The 22574-nt window shown below is 55.4% G+C and overlaps 1 protein-coding gene across 1 annotated transcript; it reads right to left on the bottom strand.

Annotated features, from left to right (window-relative positions):
• Positions 1-1606: 1606 nt before the first annotated feature.
• On the bottom strand, positions 1607-20670 carry NT5C1A (5'-nucleotidase, cytosolic IA). The gene is made up of 6 exons (XM_056123718.1): positions 20441-20670; positions 8429-8596; positions 7862-7991; positions 6521-6643; positions 3447-3631; positions 1607-2648 (listed from the first exon to the last, which is right to left on the bottom strand). The coding sequence occupies exons 1-6, from the start codon at positions 20567-20569 to the stop codon at positions 2283-2285; spliced, it is 1101 nt and encodes a 366-aa protein (XP_055979693.1). The 5' UTR covers positions 20570-20670; the 3' UTR covers positions 1607-2282.
• Between the last annotated feature and the right edge of the window lie 1904 nt (positions 20671-22574).

A 22574-nucleotide genomic window follows, 5' to 3' on the forward strand; every position in this document is an offset into this window, starting at 1 on the left:
GTGCTCAGGGACGATTCCTGGCTTAGTGTCAGTAGTGAGCCCTGGTGATGCCCTGCTGAGGACTAAATCAGGGTACGTACGAGGCAAGTACCTTTCTCCTGTTCTCTCTCTCCGGCCCTCTGTTCTTAAGTCCTGTAGCATCCCCCTCGCAACTGGGCTGGGGGCACAGGCAAGGGGCTCAACATCAGCCCTGTGCTGCCTGGTGGCCCAGGGATCCTGACGGTGCATGTATGTGACTTTATGCAGAGAAACTTCCTGACAGTGTTCCCCCAGGTACTCATCTGCCCCGGCCCCAGGAATGGACTCTCAGAGGCCCTGGATTTTTTTTTTTCTTTTTGGGTCACACCTGGTGATGCTTAGGGGTTACTCCTGGCTCATGCACTCAGGAATTGCTCCTGGCGGTGCTCAGGGGACCATATGGGGTGCTGGGAATCGAACCTGTGTCGGTCATGTTGGCTGCGTGCAAGGCAAACGCCCTACCTGCTGTGCTATCGCTCCAGCCCCAGAGGCCCTGGATCTTAACAACAAAAGTCCAGTCCAGCACTTTGCTTCTGCCCCAAACACTGCTCACCTGGAGAACCACCTCCTTGGTCTTCTCTCCTCTCCTCCACCCTGGATCATCCGCATCTACCATCCTGCAGGACACTGCCAGACCTGTCATGCCTATCATTGCTGAGTCCTCACGTCCAAGGTCAGGTCCCAGATGGCCTTTTTTCCTCCTTCCCTACCCCACATCCAGGCCGCTGCGGTCACTGCTTCCCAATATGGCATCTGTTCACCTTCCTGGGCTCTGGACACTCCTGCCTGCCCTTATTCTGCAGAGGGCCACAGCCGGGCATGGAAGGAGAAGGCAGACTCTGCCGGCTGTGTGAGCTCTCTGCAAGGGAGCAGAAGGCAACCCGCACAGGTGTATCTTAAGGCACTTCAGGGGGTCCCTGACATGGGACCTTGGGGATTAGAACTCGTGACTCCCTTGCCCCGGCTCATGACGGGAGAAGCTTGTGAGTGGGATGGCAGCTCTGTGCTCTCTGTCTGGTCTGCCCCACAGCCCTCTCCCACTCCTGCACACCCCTCACATTTGCCTCTGCGCTTTCTCCCCTGCATTAGTCCCACACAGTGCACACCACCCTCTGCCCCTTTCCCCCTAGATGAAGGAACATAGTAAAATAGAAAGGACAGAGTGAAGGTGGAGGAGTTGGCGGCAGAAGAAAAAGCGTGCCTCCCTGGGAAGTGCCTGCAGTGCCCCCAGCTGGCTAAAGGTAGGATTGCAGCTAAACGCTGAGGATAAAGATTCCAAACTCCCAGGTAGCAGTGAGGCAATCTTATCCAGGGGTTTCCACGGATGTGAAACTATAGCAGCTGTGGATGGTTGTACACTGCCTATACCCAACTGTTCGAACTGTGCACCCCACAGGGCCCTGGGTGCTCCCAAGGAAGGGTGGCTTGCTCCCTCACCCACTCCCCTACAGACAGCATCCTTTGTCATTGGCATGATGGTGCCGTGCACACCAGCAGCAGCCCTGGTGGCTCTAGAACGCTTCCTTCAAAGAAGGTAATCTGGGCTCGGAGGGATCAGATAGCAGTCAGGACTCATGCTATGTATGCGCCAGAACTGGGTTTAATCTTCAGCATCACACGACCTTCCGGGCACCACTGGCTGTAGCCCGGAAGCCCCCAAGCGCTGCTGGAGTGGCCTCGGTGGCCCTGGCACCACAGAGTCCATGCAGCACCATGCCCTGAACTACTGGCCCACTTGACCAAGCACTGCTCAGCAGCACCACCTGGAAGGCCCCAGACAGAAGCAAAACACACACACACACACCCCCCAAACTAAAGAGGGTGATCTTATAAAACTCAGCATCCTGGCGAAAGGAGAGTTTGAGAGCCACCTAAGAGACAGAAATGGCTCTGAAGGAGAGGGACTTCCTCTTGGGTGTAATTAATGCCAGGCCAGCCGAGAAGGCTCTTTCCTCAAGGCAGTGTTCTTGGAGACTGAGCTTGTGTTCCACACTGGCCTTTAAAACTCCCCACTTCATCTCCATTTTCCTCCCCTCATTCTTTCTACCTCTCCCCCAAATCCAGCTACACTGACGTCTTACTTTCCTGGCAAGATTGTGCCACTGTGTGTGCCCTCAGACGGGAAGGGGCAGGTGAGAAGGCTGAGCTGGTCTGCGCTATCTCCCACCCCGCTCCTCGGGGATGACAGAAGACATGCAGAGGGAAGGGCAACACGGAACCAGGAGGATCCGGTGCCAGGGGGCATCGAGAAAGCCTGGGCTCAGCTACTGTGCAGGTGGGGCCGGCTTCGTGGGCACAGTCCGCCGGGGCGCCTGGGCCACGCCGTAAGGCACATGGGCAGCCACAGTGCCCATCTCCTGGGCCCCAGCCACGTGGAACATCTGGTCATCGAAGAAGATGTGTGGGCGAATCTTCTCCAGGAGGGGGCCCTTGGGCGCGCCGGCGAGGAACAGCGCCTCATCCGTCTCCAGCCCCCAGCTCCGCAGGGTCTTGAGAGCCCGGGCCCCGGAGCTGGCGGCGCTGCGTGCCGTCACCAAGTATGTGCGGATCGGACACTCCAGCCGCAGACCCTTGGAGTAGAACTTTTTCTGCAGCCGCCCCAGAGCCTCCAGAAAGCCCTTTAAGGGGCCCTGAAAGAAGGAAAGAGAACACTGTGAGCTCCAGTGACTCCCCAGCATGTGTCCCTGCTCCAGTCAGAAGCCTGCCACGGTGCCAGCCCATGGGACCTGCCCACAGTGCCAGCCTGCAGCATCTACCCACAGTGCCAGCCCACTGCATCCACCCACAGTGCTTGCCTATGTGCCAGCTCACGGCATCTGCCCCCTGCTGTTTGGTGAGCGAATGGCTCAGGATTCCTGGATCTTTCCATTCTGCTGTACCTGCCTGGGCACCTGTGGGCATCTGTGGGGCTTTAGGGACCCGGACCAGGTCTGGTGCTCTCCACTGTGACTCAGGATGATCGTGTCAGTGTATTGGAGCAGGACAACTGTTGCTACGTATATCTATGCCTCTGCACCCCCAGGGAGCTGGGTGTCAGTCCTCATTCTGGGAGGGAGGTTTGTGCCCACACAGGGAGGCGATGAGAACTGATCACTGGCCTATGCGTCGGGGATCAGGATGGACTGTGGCTGTGATGGAGGCAGACTGGCCTGTGTAATTTCACGACATCACCCCACCCTGTGGGCATGCGGGTGGCCAGGGCTCCTGTCCTACTTACTAAGGCCAGGGACAGTGTCTACAGGGCCCAGAGCAAAGGCGCGTAATGAGGAGGGTAGGAGAATGAGTCGCTCTGCAGCTGGCAGGAAGCAAAGGCAACTCCTGCCATGGCTCAGGTTGGGTTCTAGGCTGAGCACTGAAGCCCAGTGCAGGTTCTGGGTAACCACCACCCACCATCTCCGTCCAGGGGCCCCGGGGTGTGTTCAGAGCACCTGGGCCAAAGGTTTGTTCTCATGTGCCTTCTCGTGTTCAAAGAAGCGGTCCAGCCCGTGAGCTTTGACGATGCGCTCGGACTCGTCGGAGAAGAGCACGGCATCGCCATCAAAGGCCACGCGCAGCTGGTTCTGGGACACAGTCACGTCTCTGCTGGGGCTGAAGATGGTGGCGGCCGCAATCCCTGGGCAGAGAGAGGAGGGCGGAGGGGTGTCTGTGCTCACGCAGGCCACAGAAGCCCCCGGCTTGGAGAGGAGAGGACTATGGGGGCAGGGGCTCTTCCCCTCCACACAGTCTCAGCCAGCGTCAGGGCTAGGCTGGTGAGGGACAATGTTTTGGGCACCTCAGTTCTGGGTAGGAGAGAACTGGGGCTTTGCTCTGTGTGGGGCTTCAAGGGTCTGACCAATGCCAGCTTTCCCCTTTCATTTACCTATTTTGTTTTGTTTTGAGCCACATCTGATAGAGCTCAGGGCTTGATCCTGGCTCTGCAATCAGGGATCACTCCTGGCAGACTTGGGCGACCTTATGGGGTCCTGGGAATTAAACCTAGGTTGGGCTACGTGCAAGGCAAACGTCTTAGCTGCTGTACTATCACTCCAGTCCCAGGGTTCCCTTGTTAGCTGCTACATTGTGAGGCGGGGTCCTGGAGCTAGGGGCCCCCAGAGGATAAGGGCCAGAGCCCTGCAATCAGCAGGAACAGGAGTGGGTCCCAGCAGCTCCAGGACTCGTGTGAGGACCTGCTGGACACCGGAAGAGAGGAGCTCCCGGCTCACAGGCCCCGGGCAGGAGACTGACTGCAAGTCCCTCCCCTCTAGGCCAGGGTCAGTTAGGATGTTTTGGGTGTAGCCAGAGTGACAGTACTGTGCAAGGGTGCTTGCCTTGCATGCGGCTGACGTTGGCTCCATCCCCAGCACCCCATAGAGCTCCCCGAGCCCCACCAGGAGTGATCCCTGAGCGCCGAGCCAGGAGTAAGTCCCAAGTACACCTGAAGCCTCCCCAGTAGTGTTGCAGGTCTTTGTGGGACTGTGAGGCGGCAGTCTGGGGTGTGGGTGATACCCGTCACTCTCATCTAGACCCCCAGGAACTGCTCCAGGCAGCTTGGGTCATTGAGGGAGCCAGTAACTGTAGGAGGCCACAGGCCATGTCAAATCGTGCCCAGAGACCTGCAGCCTGGGTATCTCCAGGGGAGTGGGGGGAGGGTGGGCAAGGACTCCTGCCGGAAGGAATGGGTGCTCAAACACTGCACAACTGAAACTCAGTCTTGAGCTACTGTGTAACTTTTTTGGGGGGGCATTCCTGGAGGTGCTCAGGGCTTACTCCTTTATCTGCATTTTGGGGATCACTCCTGTCAGGCTCCAGGGACCATATGGGATGCTGGGAATTGAACCCTGCTCAGTGGTGTGCAAGGCAAGTGCCCTATCCAATATACTATCTCTCCAGCCCCCCAAACTTTGCAACTTTATATCTCAATGTGGTTCAATACATTAAGGAGAGATAAAAAGACTCTCACCAGGAATCCAGGCCCTGAGCTCAGAGCTGCCCTGGATAGCTGAGATCCCAGCTGGGGCTCTGGGGGGTTGTGGGCCGTGGTTTCCTCCCTCCCTGTACTCCTGCCCCACAGGGCATGTTGGCCCGGATCCTGGGGAGTTAGGGTCAGGCTTCAGCAGCACCTGGGTCTAAGGAGCAGGGCTGAGGGTACCACAGGGGGCTCACGCTTTGGCCAGACACTTCGTCAGCTCTGAAGCACAGAGCCAAGATGACCCCCACCCAGTTGGGCCTCTTGGTGGACCCACCCCTGCTCCCAGCCTGAGCTGATGTCCGGGATATATAACTTCACTGGCAGGAGGGCAGACTCTGTGGGGATGAAGCAATGACTTCTCAGTTCAGGAGCCTCAGAGAGGCCCCAGGAAGCTGCCAGTCCAGCTTTCACTGGCCCTTCCTTCCTCCCAGGAGCAGGAACTTAAAAACCAGCACATGCCCAGGCTACAACTCTCCCTGGGAAGTTCAGAGGTGAAGGCACTTGTTACAAGATTCGATCCCTAGCACCACATATGGTTCCCCGAATACCTCCAGAAATGACCCCTGAACCCAGAGCCGGGAACAGTCCCTGAGCACTTCCAGGTGTGGCCCCAGATCCCCCAACCCCCACTCCAAATTTAATTTCATATTAAAATAATGATAGCACAGCGGGTAGGGCATTTGCCTTGCATGCAGCCAACATGGCCGACCCGAGTTCGATTCCTCTGCCCCTCTCAGAGAGTCCGGCAAGCTACCGAGAGTATCTCGCCCGCACCGCAGAGCCTGGCAAGCTCCCCGTGATGTATTCAATATGCCAAACACAGTAACAACAAGTCTCATGATGGAGACGTTACTGGGCCCGCTCGAGCAAATTGATGAACAACGGGAGGACTGTGACTGTGACCTATTAAAATAATGAAGAAAGTCTCATGGAGCCCCACAGCAGCTCCTCGGAGGGAGGCATTGTGGGAGAGCGGCTGGGCTTCAGGCATGAAAGAGGGAGAGAAAACGGATCAACTGGTGTATGAGGAAGACTCCTGCCACAGTGATCAACCCTGTCTCCTCTGTGGTCTGTTTTCGTCCACATGCAGCCAGGATCCAGCCCCTGTGAGAGGGCCAAGACTGGGCATGATCCACTCCCCCTGCAGAGTGATATGTAATAGGCAACTTTCTTTGTCAATATTTGCAGCTGGGGCTCCTTCACTGAGGAACTGTCCTGTCTAGCTGCAGAAACTGGCCATCGTGTCCCGGCCTGCTCGGAACTAGAGGGGCCACTGACCTGGAGGCATTTTAGAAGGGATTCTCTGGGCTAGAAGAAGGATTTCCATGGAAACACAAGGCTGGAGAACAGTGCAGGGTAAACATCCCTAATGAGGCTGGGCGGATGGTGAGACCAATGAACAGAGTGGATTAGTGGGGCCTTGTCCTCGGAGTTTGTGGGACAGGTGATAGAAATGTGGCTGCAATCCGCGGGGTCTGCTCAGGGCCAGGGCCAGGCCTTCCACCTCTGGGACCCCTTTGCCAGGCTCCCCTTTATCCTCCCCGTTCAACTCACCTTCATCAATGGCTTCCCGCACTTTGTCGGAGTCAGCGGACAGGTAGAGGTTGGTGTGATAAGCCTTGAGGTAGCAGATGGGGCTGTTCCCACCGGTCATGCAGAACCTCTCGATGAACAGGTCTGGGAAGAGGGAGAAAGGAGTAAGAGGAGGACTTAAGGCAATGCCCGTCCTACGGCCCAAGCAGCTTACATAGTTTGAATAGTACCCCTGCCCCCAGCAAAATGAAATCCAGATTTAAAAATGCCACTGGGACTGGGGACGTGGCTCAAGTGGCACATGTGAGGCCCTAGGTTCACTGCCTGGGTGCCACATGAGTCCCCTCCACCACAACCCCCTGCCCATCAACACACACACACACACACACACACACACACACACACACACAGAGCTCAATAGGAAATGGCCCCCACAAGAAACAAAAAGTCAAAGGGGCTCAGTTGGTTTCTCAGAAAAGGCACTTGAAAATGTAAACATTTGAGCCATAATCAGGAAGAGCCGAGAAACCTAGAGAGGGGGGTAGGAGTAGACTTTGAGCAACAGAAATCAGAGTCACGTAGCACAGCTGAGAATAAGACCCCTGGGAAGACGCCCAGTGCTTGGGCTGAGGCCTGTGTCAGCCCAATTTTGCTCCCTGTCCTGTGGTTTTGTTGTTTCTTGGGCCACACCCTGGTGTTCAGGGCTAGCTCCTGACTCTCTACGCTCTGGGACCATTCCTGGCAGGCTCAGGGGATCATATGTGGTGCCGGGGATCAATACATAAGGCAAGCACCTTACCTGCTGTACTACCTCCCGGCCCACTTCCTGCCATATGGTGCTCAGAGGCAACCCTTGGAACAGAACAGGAAATAGTCTCAATTTAATCTTGCCCTGGACATTATTAAGTTGCGCCAAAAGTTTGGACAGATGCTCAGACTCCTTGCTCTGACTACAGCATTCACTTCTCCCAGCAGTCATGTGAGGCTACTGGGCCCTGTGCAAGGAGAGAAACTGAGGCATGGAGGCAGCAAGTGCCTTGTCCGATCGCTAGGAAATAAGGCCTGCACAGGGTGTGCTGGAGCCGGCTCATTCTGGCCTGGAAAAGCTGAATGTCAAACACCCAGGGATGCCGTGAGCCAGTTAGACTGCCGAGCAGCCGTGGCAGGAATATTAACACCCAGAAAGTGGCACTGATACAAACAGGACTTTTGGGGTCATTTGTTGTGTTGAAGCAGCCAGTTGACCCACACGATGCTGGTCGTGGGGCTCTCGTCTTGCACCTTGCTTTGTAGAGATACAACCCCAGGCCTGGCAGGGGCTGTCCTGGCAGGAGCAGCCCCCAGCCAGCCCCTCGAGCTCACCATAGTGGTTGATGCTGTTGATGAGACGGACACCCACTTGGGCGTGGTTGTTGGTCATGAGGACAATGTCGAAGATGTCCTCACTATCGGGGTACAGCTCCCGCAGCCGTCTGTTCACAGCCTCCAGAGCCTGGATGGGAAAGGGGAGCCTCCAGCTCAGACCCCCGGCTCTGATTCCTGGAGGAGGGCACCAGGTTTGGGGACAGGGCGTGAGCCGGGAGCCAGGGGAGAGCAGAGGGGAGGTGAGATCAGGGTGCGGATCCCTCTCCCAGGGCCATTCTCTGTCCTGTGCCTGCTCAAGGGGTCTCTCTACAAGGGTGAGTAGGGGCTGGAGCCCACCCAGGCTCCATTCCCTCCCTGGTTCCTGGGTAATGGTGTACCCCTCCGAAGATGGGGCAGCCTTTTCCTCCCTGTGTGGCCAATGCCCCGGGCCAAGCCATGATCCTTGCAGGAACGAGGAACAGGAGGAAACACTAGCCCAGAGGGGGGCCCTTTTTGCCCTCCAATTCCCACTGGGTTGCTTCTTTCTCACCCCCATGAAGACAAGGCTGGCGAAAGTGGCCTCACCTTCACGAAGGGGAAGGCGGGGCCTGGGGTGAAGGGCTCATTCTCGTGGTCCAGCTGGTAGCGCACATACTCCTCCACGCCCTGCTCCGTGTAGATACGCTGCTCCTCGTCCATGCGGAACAGAGCCCGGGAGGACACGGCAATGGTGACCGCATTCTGTGGCTTGGGCTGCAGAGGTGCAGGAGAGGGGCCGTCACTGACTCGCCTGAGGCAGGTGTCACGGACAAGCCCCTCAGGGCGCTGGGAACAGGGACCCCCACTCTGCCTTGGGGCTCAGCAGACTGGGATGATAGCCTGAGGGTCTGGGGCACAGGCTTTGCATGGGGAAGTCCCAGGTTTGTCTCCAGCACCCCCAGAGCACCACACTCTACCCACCACCCCTGCCTCCCCCCCCCCAATAACTACTACAAACTGAAGAGGTCTAGCCTTGGGCAGGGACAGAGCTAGAGCCGCACTCTGTGCAGGGTGCAACTGGGGACCAAGGCAGGAGATGGTGAGGAGCCCTGTCCCCTAAGAGGTGTCACTCTCCAAGAGAGGCTCCCACTCTTGGCCACCAGCGCGATCAATGACACCAGTGTTCTGTGGCTGAGGCACAGCTGACACTTGAGAGGTGGAAGTCCCAAAGTTTTCTCTTTAGAAAGATGAGGTCATGGGACCCAGGGGCAGAAATTGCTTCTCTAGGTCTTTCTCCTGAACTCCAGACACCACAGGCCTAACTGCTAGTTGACTGATACACAGTCTCAAGGCTGATTTCCCACCCTCCTCTCCCCTTCCACACCAACCCCTTCCCCATCTGTGCTCAACATTTACTTCCCAGGCCAGAACCCCAGAAGACAACCCTCACCCTTGTCTTCCTCCATCCAGACAGCCATTACCAAATCTAGTCAACTCCACTGGAATCCATTCATCCATCCATCCATCCATCATCCATCCATCCATCCATCCATCCATCCATCATCCATCCATCCATCCATCCATCATCCATCCATCCATCCATCCATCCATCCATCCATCCATCTTCCATCCATTTCTTTTTGTTCCCTGCTAAAATCATCCACCATCACTGCCCCTCGCCCCTCCTACCTGTCCTCCAAATTATTGTTCAAGGGAGTTTCACAAGTTCAGGTGCACTCACTGCCACCCTTTCCCTTCAGCCTTCTGCACACAGCCTGGGGTATGGAGCAGGAAACTCCACAGCAGACCCCAATCTTCCTCGGTTCTCACCTCCACATTCCCCAGCCCGGCTCATCCTCACCGCCCCTCCCTCTCTCTGAGCTTTTGCGTGGCTGCTCCCTCTCTCGGTTTTGTTCCTTCCCTGACTTGAGGCCAAACTCTACCCATCCTTTGGCTTAGACACTTTGCTCTCTCTAGGAGCCTCCCTCCCTGGGGATGGGCTTATTATGTCCAATGTGGATTTTCTCATTAGCAAAAGATATTGTCAAATTATAGTGGCATATTTAATTGTTTCTTTTCTTTTTGGTTTTGGGACACATCTGGTGGTACTCAGAGTGTACTCCTGGCTCGATGCCCAGGGATCACTCCTGGTGGTTGGGGAACCATGTGCGGGGATTGAACTAGGGCCAGCCACATGAAACACAAGTGCCTGAACACCAGTACTATCTTCTAAACAGAGTTGTGGGGAGGCAGTAGGCGTCATGCATCAGCTCTGAGGGGGCAGGAACTATGGTCACCGTATTCATTGTTGTATCCCATGCCTACAACTCTACCTGGCACATAATGTACAGGTGCCCTATACATTTTTTTGTTTTGTTTGTTTGCCTGTTTGTTTCGGGGGAGGCATACATGATGCTGCTCAGGGGTTACTCTTGGCTCTGCACTCAGGAATCATTCCTGGCAGGCTCAGGGGACCAGGTGGGATGTCAGGGATTGAACCTACATTAGCCGTGTGCAATGCAAGTGTCCTACCCTCTATATTATCACTCTGACCCAAGCTCTACATTTTCAAGGTTTTTGAACTTTTTTTTTTTAATTTATTTATTTATTGAATCGCTGTGGGAAAAGTTACAAAGCTTTCAGGTTTAGGTCTCAGTCATGCAAATATCAATCACATTTCCCTTTACCAATACTTATTTTTCACCACGAAGAAACCCAATAAACCCCCCCCCACCACCACCCCCCAATGCCTGTGGGGCAGATGAATTCTAGTTAACACTCTATCTACTTTGACTAGCTTCATTGTTTCAATAAAAGTTGCACCATTATTATTTAGACTTTACCCCCCCCCCCAAATCAGCCATGCTGAAAAAGCACTGTGGAATGATTTGCTTTCTACAGCTGGGTTCAAGAATTAAAAGATGTTGTGCGGCCGCAATAGCGGCCGCGTGGTTTTGGATTTCTGCTATTTTATTTATTTACCCTGGAAGTATTTCTACTGAGGGTCAGATAATTAAGAAATTGGTTTCTGTGCTTCTGGGGCCGTAGCCGTGCCGGAGAGCCGCTCGTGGGGGGCAACTGGTGACTTCGGTAGGGCGTGAAGGACGGGCCGGAACGCCCCCCCCCCCCCCCGCCCTCCCATGAGGTTTCAGTCGCGCCCCCACCCCGGCTCATACCTGCTCTCCACAAGGCTCCCATGCGGCCGCCATCTTTCTTTCCAGAGAGGAGAGGGCGAATGGGGTTTTTGAACTTTTAAATAATCCAAAGCAGGTAGGTGATAAATAGGAGCTGGGGGTTGTGGAGCACCTTACCAATGAGTTCCTTGGATGTAATAAAACCAAGATGGGATTTGAAGAAATGATTCTGTCACTAGCCCTAAAGCAGCCAAAAGCATTCTTACTGGATCCACTTTGTGGACACTAGAAGAACTGATCCCCTCAGAGAGAAGCTGCAACAGGCACACAGAGGTGTGATAGGGACATGCAGGTGAGCACCAGAAGTTTCAGGCTCATAATTCTGTTTGTTTTGTTTGAGGACTACACCCAAAGGTGCTCAAGATATACTCCTGACTCTGTACTCAAGGATTGCTCCTGGTGGGCTTGGGGAACCATGTGAAATGTGGGATCGAATCAAGGCAAGTGCCCTACCCATCATACTATCACTCTGGCCCCTGGCTCCTCTTGACAGCCCATAACAGTAAACTCTTATCTAGGCAGAAAGCCCTGCGTGGCGGGTATGATGCCGCCAGCAGGTCAATTTGTACCTGTGAGGCGAGTGCATCAGCAGCCTGATGGCACCGTCAGGCTTTCGGACACCCCAAAATTGCTGCTGTGCCTTTGGCCAGACCCCAAAAACTTGGGGCAAAGTTTACCAAGAAAGTAAACGGCCAAAAGTTAGGTATGTGGGAGACACACCCACAAACCACTCCAGCTCAGCTACATAATTGGAGGCTTGGCCTCTCTGGTTCCTGATTGAACTGCTTAACGGCCATGATCCCAGAGACTCAGAAACAAATCTCGGAACCCAAAGGCTTTTGGCAGAAATGCATCTGGACCGCATACAAGGTGGCCGCCGCCTCAGAGCTTCTTGGAAAGCCAAGTATGAGCCAGTGGTGACGGGGCAACTGCAGTCTCATGGGAAGGGGGGCAGTACCGGCTCGTCCTTCACACCCTACTGAGGTCACGAGTTGCCCCCCACGAGCAGCTCTCCGGCACGGCCATGGCTCCAGAGGCAAAAGGACTTAATCCAGAGCCCGACAACTTGTGGCAGAAAAGTGAATGGACCATGCATTAAACTATGGTGCCATGCCTCCCCGGGAGGGAAAGGGTGTTGCTCCCTTCCATCTTCCCCCCACCCCCACACACAGCAAGGTGGCCGCTGCCTCAGAGCTTACTGGAAAGCTAGGTATGAGTCGGTGGTGACAGGGCAACTGCAGTCTCATGAGAAGGGGGACAGTACTGGCTCGTCCTTCACGCCCTACCAAGGTCACGAGTTGCCTCACATGAGCGGCTCTCCAGCACAGCCATGGCTCCAGAGGCAAAAGGATTTAATCCAGAGCCCAGCAGCTTGTGGCAGAAAAGTGAATGGACCATGCGTTAAACTACGGAGCCATGCCTCCCTGAGAGGGAAAGGGTGTTGCTCCCTTCTGCCTCTGCTCCCCCCACCCTGCCCCCCAGCAGCAAGGTGGAAACCACCTCAGAGCTTATTGGAAAGCAAGGTATGAGCCGGTGGTGACGGGGCAACTGCAGTCTCATGGGAAGGGGGGTGGTACTGGCTCGTCCTTTGCACCCTACCGAGGTCACGAGTTGCCCCCCATGAGCAGCTCTCCGGCACAGCCATAACGCCAGTCGCACAGAAACCAATCTCGTAATTATCGGGCTCTTTGCAGAAATCCAAAATTGTGAGGCAGCTATTGCGGCCAAGCTAGACTGTATGATTCTCATAACCAGCTATAGAAAACAAAGTAGTTCACAATTCCTTTTCAGCAATTCTGATTGTTGGGGGGGGGAATTCTAAACAATAATGGTGCATCTCTTGTCAAAACAATGAATGTAATCAATGTAGAGAAGAGTTAAGTGGGAATCATCTGCCTCACAGGCATTGGGAGGGGTGGGAGGGGGGGTATATTGGGGTTCTTGGTGGTGAAAAATGAGTACTGGTGAAGGGAGAGGTGTTTGATCATTGTACAACCGAGACTTAAACCTGAAAGCTTAGTAACTTTTCCCACAGTGATTCAATAAATAAATATAAGAAGAAAAATAAATAAAATTATGAAAAAAAAGGTAAGGTGGAGTTCATGCCCAATTCAATCAGCTAATCGGTGGCTGAATAAATAGCAGTACTCCTACATAAAAAAAAAAAAAAAAAGAAAGCCCTGCGTGGAGGCAGCTTGAGAGGAAACCGTTAAAGCCAACTCCACTAAAGCAAGTGCATGCCTCCCCATTCTGGGGGATGGCCCACATCTCCACCTGAGATGTGTACTCTAAACAAAACTGCTTTATTTCACTGTTCGACTCCTGAAATTCTTTTCTATGAGGGAATGGCAACGACCCTGGAAAACCTGGGTAAGGTCTAAGGCTTGCTTTCCTTTCCTGCAAAGAGCAATTCCCCGCGCCAGCCTGAGTCCACAACCGCCTGAGGGAGCAGGTGGGGGGATCATCTCCCAGATCGTGCAGAACTTGGGACTTCAAGTGCAGCTTGACAGCTGCCTCATGGGTCTGGTGAGACATGAGGCCTATGCCGTGCAGGGGTTCATTGCAGACTCTCATCCGTCCTAGGTTTCCCTGGGTATTTCCTGGGTGACCAAGGTGGGAAGAGAGGGAAGAGATAGATTCACCTCAACACTTCAGATAAGTCAACTGCAATAAATCCATTTCAGTGAGAAAGTGATCGATTTAAATATGGAACAGAGAGCTAGAGATAGCTAAGGGCTAAGGGCATGCTCTGCATTCAGGAGGCCGGGGGTTCAATTCCCGAGCACCACTGGGAGCAATCACTCCTGCTCCCCATCACAGAGCTGGGGGGAGTACCCAAGTGCCACCAAGTGTAACCTCCCAAACAAACAAACAAACAAACAAAAAATAATGCAACAGAAATTCCAGTGTGGAGGCCCCAATCTGCTCAGATTGCTTCATAATTGTAGGTGCCAGGGGAATATATTTTTGGTTGATGCCATTTGACAAACAGTACTCTGTGCCAGGCACCTGGGCTCTGCCTGGGTGGTCGTGGGAGGTACTGGGCTCCTGCCCAGAGCCCCAGGCTGGTAGGAGAGAAAACAGGTACACAGACCCAAAGGGACTGCAGTAAGTGATAGAACAAAGGCAGAGCCACCTCCCACCGGGGGTTCACAGGAAGCCGTGAAAGCAGAGGGGCCAGTGAGCACTGGGCAGGGGAGGGCAGGGAGGGCACGGAAGGCGGCACACAGGCACACACAGCATGTTCCCATGGGGAGCAGAGCCCAACTGGGGACTGGGGACTGATGACCTCGAGGAGCTAGACTGCAGAGTCTTCTCTCCGGCCCGGGAGTGACCCAGAACCCCTTCACAGGGAGAAGAGTTGCCACAGACCACAGCTCAGTCCTTCATTGTTCCTGGGATTGAGATTATGGATGCCCAAGACACCCCAGACTCCCCCATCACCTCGGTGACCTGATCAGTCCTGGGGTAATAACACTCACATGAGAGAGAAAGGCACAATCTGGGGGCCAGACTTAAACGGACCTCGAATTCTGGGCTGTTCCTCTTAACCCTGCGGGCAGGATCTGAAGACAACAGCCTCTCTCGGAAGCGGAGGCTCAGTCCCAAGCTGTGGATCACACTGAGTAATGACCACGTGACTTGTGCTGTGCCTGCTGCTGGGGTGGGGGATGCTTATCTCCATGGAGCTTCCACTAGACCGTGGCCCAGGGATTTGGGCTGTTCTTCCAAAGAGCTCTGTCCAACAGAACTACCCCACCCCCTCCCTCCCTCCCTCCCTCCCTCCCTCCCTCCCTTCCTTCCTTCCTTCCTTCCTTCCTTCCTTCTTTCCTTCCCTTTTTTCCTTCCTTCCTTCCTTCCTTCCTTCCTTCCTTCCCCTTCCTTCCTTCCTTCCTTCCTTCCTTCCCTTTTTTCCTTCCTTCCTTCTTTCCTTCCCTTTTTTCCTTCCTTCCTTCCTTCCTTCCTTCTTTCCTTCCCTTTTTTCCTTCCTTCCTTCCCCTTCCTTCCTTCCTTCCCCTTCCTTCCTTCCTTCCTTCCTTCCTTCCTTCCTTCCTTCCTTCCTACCCTCCTTCCTTCCTTCCCCTTCCTCCTTCCCTCCCTCCCTCCCTCCCTTCCTTCCTTCCTTCCTTCCTTCCTTCCTTCCTTCCTTCATCTTTCTCTCTGCCCATCTCTCTCTGTCTGTCTCTCTGTCTGTCTCTGTCTCTCTCTTTCTCTTTTTCTTGGACCACATCTAGTAGTGCTCAGGAGCCACTCCTACTTCAGTACTGAGGGATCACTCTTGGCAGTGTTAGAGGACCATGTGGTGTTAGGAATCAAACCCGGACCTCCCACATAGAAACCATCCACCCAAACCCATTAGCTTACTTCTCCAGCCCCCAACAGAACTTTCTTAGAGATGTCCAGTGTGGGACATAGTCTTCCTATGACAACAGAGCCATTAAAACGTGGCCAGTGAGACTGCAGATGTAAAATTTTTCATGGGGGGAGAGGGGACCACACCTGGCAGTTCTCAGAGTTTATGCCTGGCTCTCCGCTCAGGGATCACTCCTGGTGGGGCTTAGAGGAACATATGGGCTGCCAAGGACCGAATCCAGGTTGACAGTGTGCCAGGCACCATCCTTACCTGCTGTACTATCACTTCGGCCTATAGCATGTTTTTGTTTTTGTTTTCTAAGCAAAATGCTGGTGGCCAGTGAAGCTTTAAACCTCTTTGCAGGAATGGAAGCCTAAAGAGTTCCCTGAGTGTGTGGGGAGGACTTACATTCGCATTTGACACTGACTCCACCAAGATGATGCGTGGGACCAACCGAGTCAGTGTGAGGGGGTAGCAGGAGCCCCTCTCCCCACTCTTCTCCCCATTACCAACCCGTCTTGGGCCGAGGACCTCCCACCCCCTGACAGCTGTGAGCCCTCCAAAGAAAGAAGTAAAAGTGAAAAGACTAAAAAATAAATAAATGGATAAGGGGCTTGAGCACCTGCCTTGCAAGTAGGAGGCCTTGAGTTTGATCCCTGCTGCCTCCCACAAGCACAATCCAGCAGTTCTAGATCACTGGGCACTGCAACAGCGTGTGCATGCAAGCATCACTGAAGAAGTGCTGGACTTCCAGAGAGCACTGCAGGCGAGGGAGCATTAGTATATACCACCTCCTCCTTCCCCACCTGTCCCATGAGCACCACAGTAAGTATGTAAACACTATAGCAAGTGGTACAAACCTCTGTCATTGCAACAATAGAGGAAGAAGGGGTGAAGAGGGATGGTGGGATGGGAAGTGGGTGGCGGGGGTGAATCCAGGAACTCCCACATACCTAGGAAGCCCATCGGGCCCTGCTTGTTTGGGTTTCTGTCGCCAGAAACAGGCCCATCACCTCTTCAAGGACAGAGGGCCGGCTGCCCTCCCAGCCCCTGCAGGCAGGCTACCAACTGCCAGAGACCCGGCAGTCAGCCAAGACCGCACTCGCTCACTTTCGGCCCCACGGTCCCGAGTCTCAGGCAGACCTGGCTCCCCTCTGGCCGAGCTCTGCTTAGCCCATTCAAGAAAATGTTTGTCCTGACGACCTTTGCCCTGGGAGTTACTACTTCCCTTCTCAGCGGTTGGAGAAATGGGTTCAGAGATGAGCTAGTCATAATCTGGGATCCACAGCAAAGCCAGACAGAGCAAGGTCAGAGGCCGTGTTGCTGGCGTTTCGTGAGGGCCCCCGTTCTCACAGCAGTTCCTGATATGGTCCTTCTTAGTAACTCCCTGGAGACCCCAGACCCTGCTTTTACAGCCTCTTCCCAGAAGCACTCTTAGAACTTTCCGGATTTGAGAGAAATGGTGGGGCCCTTCGTGCCCTGGGACAGGGCTCTCTTTCTCTAGAGAATGGTCATCTCCAGGGCAGGACCCCGCCTCCCCTTTTAGCCAACTCTGCAAACACGGGGCCCTTTGCTGGGGACACTGCAAGTGAGGTGGCACCTCAGGGCCTCAATGGCACGTGCTGGGCCCCACGGTTTCCAGTCCGGACACGCGAGTGGCCTGCCAGACCGGCAGAGCTAAGGGAACAGGTGGACAGGGCTGTACATGGTGGGGAGAGGCCGGACCAGCAGCAGAGAGAGGCCATCAGCCGCGTGCCGGCAACTAGTGACAACTGCTGTGGAAATCAGAAAGAAGCTTAGGGTCCACAGAGGTCCATCCTGCTCCCCGATGAGGGACTCCGCCCGGGAACCCTGGCTCCAGGGAGCCTTCTCTCTGCCTTCCACTGAAGGACAGGCTGCCTCCTCTGGGGAGCCCCCTCCGCCCACCTAGCGGGGTAGAGAAGCAGTCCATCCCCCGGCCAGCCTGCCTGCAGAGTCCAGCCTTAGGCTGGCAGGAGTCTGCCACTGGGCCCCAGATGGGAATAGAGCCCTCAAGCTGTGACTGCTAGAAAGCTGCTGGGGGAGATGGTGACAGGCGAGTCTTGACTGAGATGGCCCTCTGACCCCTGAGCTGAGGCCCTCCTCGGGGCTCTCAGGGTTTAAATATTTGACTCAAGTTCCTAGGAATGAGAATTAGCCCAGGACAGGCCCTGATGGGACCCCTGAGGCCCAAAGTCCCCAAAAATAGCCCGTGGGAGGAGAGGCTACTACAGGAAGGAGTAGGGGGCCAGAAGGCCACCAGGCCCCGGACCTCACAGAGAACTGAGAGATTTGGGAGCTGACCAAGCAGTCACAGAGGCTAGCTGGGCTCAAGTCGCCTTGTTCCTTGAAGCGTGGGGAGGAAACGGGCTGAAGAGTTCCACTCACGTCTTTAGTCCCATGGTCTCTCCTCCCCACTCCCAGCCTGCTCCCCCTCAGGCACGGCCTACCGTCTCCTGGCCAGCCTGCCCCAATCATCCACCACGCTGGCCCCTGTGAAATCTCGCTGAAAGACCCACATTCTCACCCCGACGGTCATTATGGTTTTATTTTTGGAGGGAGAATTTTTTTGTTTGGTTTGTTTTGTTTTGTGACCACACCCAGCACTGTTCAGGGCTCCCTCCGAACTTAACTCCTTACTCCTAACTCCACTCAGGAATTATTTCTGGCAGAGCTCAGGGGACCATATAGAATGCCAGGAATCAAGCCCTGGTTGGTCATGTACAAGGTACTTGAGTGCCCTACCAACTGTACTATCACTCCAGTCTAGGGATCATTCCTGGCAGTACTCAGGGGACCAGATGGGGTGCCAGGGATGGAACCTGGGTTACATGTGTACAAGGCAAACACCCTACCTGCTGTCTTATCACTCCTGCTTCAGAGGAGGGAAGCTTTGGGGCCAAGCCCAGTGGTTTATGGAGGCTTGGATCTGACTTTGCTTGGGGGACACTCCAGGAAGTGCTCTTGGAACCATGCGGTGCCAGGCATCCAACAAGCACCTTAATTCCTGTGCTATCTCTCCAGCCCCTCTATGCATTTTAAAATGTGTTGTTTGACCTTTCTATCCAACAAATTCATGGGCAGAACCCCAATATGTAAATCAGTTATGGCCTTTGTTTTGTTTGGGGCCACATCAGCTGTGCTCAGGGCTTAACTTCTGTCTCTGCGCTCAGGGAACATCTCCTGGCAAGCTCAGGGGACCATATGGAGTGCTGGGGATCAAACCCAGGTCAGCCTTGTGCAAGGCAAGTGCCCTACCTGTGTACTATCTCTCTGGCCCCTGGTCTTCCTTTATTGATAAAACTGATTTTATAAGTTCAAATGTATTACACAACAGAGGGTATTTATTACACTGGCTTCAGACTGCTACTTGGGGGATGATACATTTGAAAGTAGAAATTAGGGTTCCTGTGCAGACATCAGCTTCATCATCCAGCTCACTTGTTTCTGGGTTTAGGGTGTTTTGCACAGAAATGAGAAAGTCCTGTGTCATAGCAAGAAGTGGCTGCACATGTCAAAAAGCTTTGGTTTTGTTTTCAGGTGTCAAACTAAAAGATCATCAGCAACAACAAACAAGAGGATCTGCTATCACACTGGTGCCAGGAAAGGCATGGTTTGGAGATCTGCCTCACAGTACCCAGCCTGCAGCACAAGTTACGTCCTGGCATCCCAGGTGCTGCGAGGCATACCACATTGCTGAAGCTGGTAGATTTGAGACGCATTTTAAAATCTTGTTTGAAACATGGTTTGACCTGTGTGCAGACCCTCTGAAATATGGGGCACCAGAGAACCTGGTTTTAAATCTAGAACTCACTAAGGCCTGGGCACTCAAGGCCCACCTCGGGGCACCAACTCTGACCAGCCTTCTCGCTTCCTTTACAGAGTCCTTTCAGGCCCTCTTCCCTCTCTCTCTAAGAAACCTGCCTCAGGAGACGGATGTTTAAGACCAGCTCCAGGGCCACAACCACAAAGCACCCCTTAGTCTGAGGTCCTCTTTCCCGCAGATCCCCGTATCAGAGCAGGAGGTTTTTCTCCCAGGTAGCTGGAGTGGAGGGTGGAGGGTCCCCCTGACACCTTCTGAGGCTCCGCGCTAACCTGATTCACCTCTCCACTCCCAGCTCTGAGCAGACCTGTCAGCAAGGGTCAATACTTGCAGACAGTATTGCAGACAGGGTTGATGGGGAACAACAGGACGTTCTCCATCTGTCTGAGAACTCTCTGGAAGAGGCCCCTGGCTTATCTCTACCCTGCTTCCCCCCCCCCTGCCCCCCCCCCCCCACAGATCGGTCAAGTTGGCGTTAGAAAGACCTAGACACCAACCTGAGCATCTTGAACTTGTCCAGTTGGGAGAGGAGCCGTGTCCTCTGAGCTTCGGAGGGCTGAGGCCTCCGTGGGGGGTCTTGGGGGCGTGCGGAAGCCCACCGCCTGGGCAGTAGAGCAGCGGCGCGGACCAGGCTGGGGGCTGGGCGCCAGGGGCGCAGAGCTCAGGGCGCAGAGCGCAGGGCGCAGGCTGATTCCCAGGCAGATGCTTTCGCCCCAGACGCTGCGAGCGCTGCGCTCAGAGCCCGGGACCCGTGGAAAAGATGGGGTACACGGCAAGGAACCGGTTTCCAGAGCCCCGGTGCGCGACCCGGGCTGCTGCGGACCCGCTTGGCCAACAAGTGCGTACCAGACCCCAAGCTGCCGCGGGCGGTGGGGGCGGGCAGGGGGTGCTGGGCAGCGCGCCCCGAGCGCGGAGCCCGGTGACAGCATGGGGGAGGGGGATCCTGGCGTGGAAGCCGAGTCCCGGGGTGAACGCACACCAGGGCAAAGCTCCCAAAATAGCCCCGAGCCCGCGCCAACCCCGGGCACATTCAAGGGGCGGAGGAGCCGCGTCCCCCTGTCCCCAGCTCCCGCGGGGGCCACCCCGGTCTCTCCAGCGGGGGCGGGGGGAATCCGACGCCCCCTCCCCCGGGAGACCCTTTCCCTGCCTCCTCCCCCCACCCCTACACACACACACACACGCACACACACACACGCACACACACACGCACGCACACCCTCTGCTTTTACCGATTTGGGTTTCTTCTTGGGCGCCAGGTTATCGTAAAAAGTCTTGGCTTCCTCCCAGCGCGGGGCCGGCGTGGTGGTCTCTGCCCCCGGCCCGGGCTCGCGGGGCTGCCGAGGCTCCCCGGCTTCCATGCTCCGGCTGCGACCCGGCCCGGCCCGAGCAGGCGGCGGCCCGACGCGGAGCTGGCGGGGCTGCGGGAGGGAGGCGCGTCCCGGGCGCGAGAAGGGGCGGGCGGCGGCGGCGGCGGGGCGGGGGCGCGCGCCAGCCGGGCAGCGCGGCGCGTGCGGGGCGGTGGGCGCTCTCCCGCCCAGGCCGCGGCCGCGGTGCAGTGCCGAGTTGTACGTGGTTGTAGGCACAGCCGAGCTCTCCCCCGTAACGGGGCGTCCTACACCCGGAGTGGTTGTGGCGGGGGGTGGCGGCTGCATTGGCCGCGAGCGCGGTGTGAGGGTTCCTGGGGATCGGGATGGCAGGGCATCGACAGAAGGGAGGCCTGGCGATTTTATTCCCCAGGATGACGACCCCCTAAAGGAGACAGAAAAGAAAAGCCAGCCGCCGGCCCTCTCCCTCCAGCCCCCAAATGTCACCCAACTCTCCTTTTCCTTCTATGAGGCTGTGACCCTGAGCCCTTGAATGGGACTCCCTAGTCCGTCTGCGGACGGGAAGGAGGACACGACGGACAGCTCTCGCCGGTAGCACCGTGGAGTCCTTGCCGGTCAAGGCGAAGGGCCCCTGACGTCCCTGGCGAGACCGGAGTCCGGCCAAGCCCGAGAGCGACTCTGAATACTTGCTGGTCCACTGAGGGCCACTAGGGGCCGCGCACGCCCAGAGCCCCCTGCTCGGGTTGGTTAGCCCAGGAAGGGCCTGCAGAGGAGGTTCAGAAGCAAAGACTTTGCCCCCTCACTTTGGACCGTCTAAGGCACTTTCCCCTGTTGAACTGCAACGTGCAGATACTGATGCCGTCCACCCCAAGGCGCAATCCAGGAAGCCAACAAGGGACATTTCTGTCTGAGTTTAGAAGTCTGCACTGGCAGGAGGGAGCACAGAAGAGTCCAGCTTAGGATAGAGGAGAGCGGCTGCCTGAACGGGGTTAGAGAACGGAGGGATTATAGAACACAGCCTCCACTGTGTCCGGGGAAGAGCCAACCAAACCTTGAGTGGGAGGGGAGAGAAAATGAGTTTTAGGATTTGGGGAAGTTTGTTTTCTCCTTTCCTTCTGTTGTTTTTGCAATGGCAGGAGCCACACATGGCTTGGATGTAGTGCTCACATCCTTGGTCCTTGGGGCCTGGGGACTATTTCTGGCTCTGTGCTGTGGGTTGCTTCTGACAGTATTTGGGAGACCATGCTGTGCTGAGGATCATCCTCTTTGCATGCAGAGCATGCACTTAGCCCTGGAACTATATCTCTGACCTCAGTGCTCATATCGTTGACCATGGTGCTCACTGGGGTTGCATGCCCTGAGTTTTGGTGTTTACTTAGGGTCAAAGTCGATCAGCTATAGTGCCCCTTACTCCAGGAATCACACCCTTTAGTGGTGGGGCTCACACCCACTAGGCTGTGGTGTGTCAGAGATTACACTCTTTGTTGCCGCAAGTAGAAGTCCCAAACAGCAGAGTCACTGACCAGCAAGTGTGGGTGACACAGGATCAAGGTAGGTATTATGCCCACTGAGCTGCCTCTGATTCCTAGGGGACGTATGCTTACACTTGCCCTTCCTGAGTCTTTGAGAGCATGCAGCGAGGCCTCCAAAGTCTCCCACATCTCTGCCCTATAGTAGTACGACTTTGACACCCCATCTATCCAGAGGTAAAGTTGAGGCTGGACAGCTGGAGCACACAGCCTTACATGCAGGAGCCCCCGGACTGTCCTGCTGCACACCCCTCCTCCAGCAGGTGTGACCTAAAAATAAAACCAGAGACAGCATTGACTCTGAGCTGACCCAGGGACTTGTGTTTGTGAGTCGGATGTGTAGAAGCAAAACTATGCATGGAGGTGATTGCAGATTCCATTTTTCTTCTTGGGAACCTGCTGCTAAGAAAGGAGTCTGTCTGGATTTTCATGGGGCAGGAGAGTGGCCATGGGAGGTCAGAGGAGAAAGTGGTTCCTCTGGTGACTGGAATGCTCAGCCACATGGGTGA

Source organism: Sorex fumeus, unplaced genomic scaffold (assembly GCF_029834395.1).
Source record: "Sorex fumeus unplaced genomic scaffold, SorFum_2.1 ptg000047l, whole genome shotgun sequence".
Classification (NCBI taxonomy): Eukaryota; Metazoa; Chordata; class Mammalia; order Eulipotyphla; family Soricidae; genus Sorex; species Sorex fumeus.

Excerpts from the sequence above, each read along its gene's own strand:
- NT5C1A (XM_056123718.1), bottom strand. The coding sequence starts at position 20,569 with ATGGAAGCCGGGGAGCCTCGGCAGCCCCGCGAGCCCGGGCCGGGGGCA. Across the intron at positions 8,597-20,440 it reads CCAAGAAGAAACCCAAATCG|CCCAAGCCACAGAATGCGGT; the intron begins GTAAAAGCAGAG and ends GCACCTCTGCAG. Across the intron at positions 7,992-8,428 it reads CCGCCTTCCCCTTCGTGAAG|GCTCTGGAGGCTGTGAACAG; the intron begins GTGAGGCCACTT and ends TTTCCCATCCAG.